Raw genomic sequence first — 3,586 nt, 5'->3', positions numbered from 1 at the left:
TAGTGACCTACATCAGAGCAAGGACAGTACAGTACATAGCTTGTGTACGCACACACAGCGTTTAGTTTATATAACATAATTCATAATTGCAACAGACTTGCTTCTGTGGTTGCACGGGGTAGACAGCTTCCAGTTGGTGTTTTGTTTACAGGAAGCGAGAGTCCACACAGCAAGTCAGGTCTCAAACTGGCACAACTTTGTTGTGCTTCGATTTGATAAAATATATATCTCGCTGATTGAATAATTTTGGAATATTGAATATTATTAATAATGGCAAAAATGAATGTTCTTGATATATTTTTTCCTCAGTTTGAATGTACTGAGAAGAAGTGAACAATCTAGGACAACATAGCTGAACTGGAAAGTGAGCCGAATCGGAGAATTCTGTCCAGTTCAGCTATGTTGTCCTAGATTGTTCATTTCTCCGGCCTTCTCCAAACTCCTCACCCTTCTGTGAATAACCCTGTTAGAGTTACAGGCATGAGTCCCAGAGGAAGAGGCATGTTGGGATTTGTAGGTAAAGCAATGTTGTAGCTGTACACCATGCACTCTGTGCAAGTCTGCTTTGTTATTCCGCAGCCATTGTCCCTCCCCGTCAGCTGGGAGTCATGCATGCCAAAGAAGCCTCCATAGCAACCCCTTCCTCTATGGTAAACAGATCTGCCGCAGGTGAATTGCTCCCGAACTGACATATCTTAACCTCTCCAACACTCATGGACGCCTCTGAAAACCGCAACTTTCCTTTAAAAGAGCAAGTCAGACAGCTGAACAACGAGAATGTGAGTAGATCCCAACACAAGACACAATTTTCAACTTTTTAAAAGACTTTCCTATACTGAGGAGTCTTTAAAGTGACACTACTAAACTCAGGAGTTAAACCTTAAAAATACATTTAAGTACCTCAACTATGAACAACAATGTATGCTATTTGTGTATCACTCGGCTGTAGATCCTCCAATTATCTTTGAATTGGTGCTGACACTGTCCTTCCTTCTGGAGGGGGGCTACTTTTGTTCCTTATGGTCCCTGTGTGTGTTGTAAAGTAGTTACCGCCCCAAGCTCGCTCCCGGGATGGACTGCAATCTCATGTTTAGTTTACTAATTTGTATTGAGATTGTAGTCCATCCCGGGAGCGAGCTTGGGGCGGTAACTACTTTACAACACACACAGGGACCATGGGGAACAAAAGTAGCCCCCCTCCAGAAGGAAGGACAGTGTCAGCACCAATTCAGAGATGATTGGAGGATCTACAGCCGAGTGATACACAAATAGGATACATTGTTGTTCATAGTTACGGTACTTGAATTTATTTTTTTAAGATTTAACTCCTGAGTTTAGTGTCACTGGTTAAATTGTGACACTGTCATGAAAGGTCGCAAAATCATATGCTGAGATACAAAGAATATCTGCAAATAGATACAAACTATCAGTGGTCAAGTGATAAAAAGCATACAAAGTTGCTGTTCAAGTTCTTCTATTGAGAATTCGTTCAAGTGTTCCCATAGAATATATATCCAAGGCTTTCCAGCTCCCTCTGCACTGTGGAGTCCTTGCAGAACACTACAGAACAGATAGGAAGGGCATAGAAATGTATTATACTCACTAAGGTACCTGGCAAAAAAAGCATGTAACATAAAAACCATCCAAGGAGAGACTCGCTGGGTCTCCGCTATCCACTGGTTACTGGAAATGTACAAATGTTGAGCTGGTTGAGCAACACATAGTCACTGCATCAAAGGGGGACAATCTAGCTTACACGTTTCAAGAGCAAACCCTCTTCATCAGAACTACCTAAGAGAAACCTAATAAGGGGAACTGTAGCTTATGTGTTTCCATTGGGACAGACAGCAAAAAAAGGCCCTACATTGTTAGTGCAGTGGGGAAAGCTTAGAACCTCAATTGGGTTTAATTCTTTTGCTGCCCGCACTTTCCTGTCCTGGTGACCACCATTCCACTCATTGATTTTTCTGGAGTGACAGAAGTGTCATTTAAAGTCCACGGTCCCATCGCACTCCTGACCGCCAATTCCCTTCACGAAGCGAGTGCTGCAGTAGTCAACGGGGGGCAGCCGTTATAATCCCAAGTAGAAACAGAGACACCAGCACTCCAAAATGATAAGCAAACGTCTATTTATTGACGTGCAGCATGACAAACATAGCAACGAACGTTTCGGGGTCGCAGAGGATCCCCTTCCTCAGGCAAAAGCATACAGTGTAAGTGCACACAAAACAACTGATATATAGCACCACCCTAATTGAGAAAGCCAATTACAAACACCCAATGTAGCCCTGTGACGCCATCAACGACGCCACATTCCCGCCAGGTATACATTGTATGAAGTGATGGATTATAAGGCACGATAGAGCAAATAACCAAAACATGGTACATAGAATTACCTCTGATCGGCCACAGACAGGGAACCCGCTTGTTACAGGAGATCGAGTCCCATCGTAATTTTATGTACCATGTTTTGGTTATGTGCTCTATCGTGCCTTATAATCCATCACTTTATACAATGTATACCTGGCGGGAATGTGACGTCGTTGATGGTGTCACAGGGCTACATTGGGTGTTTGTAATTGGCTTTCTCAATTAGGGTGGTGCTATATATCAGTTGTTTTTTGTGCACTTACACTGTATGCTTTTGCCTGAGGAAGGGGACCCTCTGCGACCCCGAAACGTTCGTTGCTATGTTTGTCATGCTGCACGTCAATAAATAGACGTTTGCTTATCATTTTGGAGTGTCTGTGTCTCTGTTACTAGAAGTGTCATTGAGACACTCAGTAAGTGAAAATCTGCCCAGTGGAGTCAATAGTTCTATTCCAACTCATTTCCAAAGTAAAAGGTTGGCTAAGAGCAAACCCTCTTCATCAGAGCTACCTAAGAGAGACTCAAAAAGGGGAACTGTAGCTTATGTGTTTCGAGGGCAAACCCTCTTCCTCAGAGCTTTTGAAGTGAGACCCGCTCTATCGGATACAGGAAATTTACAACGGTTTAGCAACACATGGCTACTGCCTCAAGTGTGCATCCTGGCTCATGTGTTTCAAAGGCAAACCCTCTTCATCAGTACTACTCTTCATTAGCTCTTATGAAGAAGGTTCACCCCCCCCAAACACATAAATGTATTTTAATACAGTGACTGTATGTTCCTGAATGGGGTTTGAGCAGTGTTTGGCGCTATCGGCACTCCCCCCACTCAACAAAAGTCAATTTTTCAATCGACTTTTGTGGAAGGAGTTGGTCCAAAAATTCAGGTCCAATAAGCTGCAGTCACTGTTCGTGGATACTAACAGCAGCACAGCCGCCACTGTCAGAACACAATAGCCCACCAGGGGTAATCCTCCACCCATGTTCTTTAGCAGAGTTAGGGGAAGTGGTGAAGGAAAGGAAAGGAAATCTCAACACAGATAGCAATTAGAGTTTGGAAGTGGCGCTATCCATTCCCTAGACAAAAAACATGGTGATGTTCCACTTTAAATAGCATTTTAAAGCAAACCTGTTCCAAGCCCAGTCTCCTAGCAGTTTATACTCACATGCTCTTTGCCCCCCCCCCCCCCCCCCCCCCCCACCCTATGCCTAGCATCAA

The 3,586-nt window shown here is 43.6% G+C and overlaps 1 protein-coding gene across 1 annotated transcript in view; it reads left to right on the top strand.

Annotated features, from left to right (window-relative positions):
* Positions 1-523: 523 nt before the first annotated feature.
* The window catches only part of CCDC78 (coiled-coil domain containing 78), a 16,907-nt gene continuing 13,844 nt past the window's right edge, over positions 524-3,586 (top strand). Inside the window, exon 1 of the mRNA XM_018573818.1 lies at positions 524-779. Within this exon, the coding sequence (XP_018429320.1) occupies positions 714-779 (66 nt within the window). The 5' untranslated portion in view covers positions 524-713. The remainder of the gene's footprint in view (positions 780-3,586) is intronic.

The sequence above is a fragment of the Nanorana parkeri genome, unplaced genomic scaffold, assembly GCF_000935625.1.
Source record: "Nanorana parkeri isolate BGI_ZX_2015 unplaced genomic scaffold, ASM93562v1 scaffold2553, whole genome shotgun sequence".
NCBI lineage: Eukaryota > Metazoa > Chordata > Amphibia > Anura > Dicroglossidae > Nanorana > Nanorana parkeri.
This window is presented reverse-complemented; position numbering and strand designations above follow the sequence as displayed.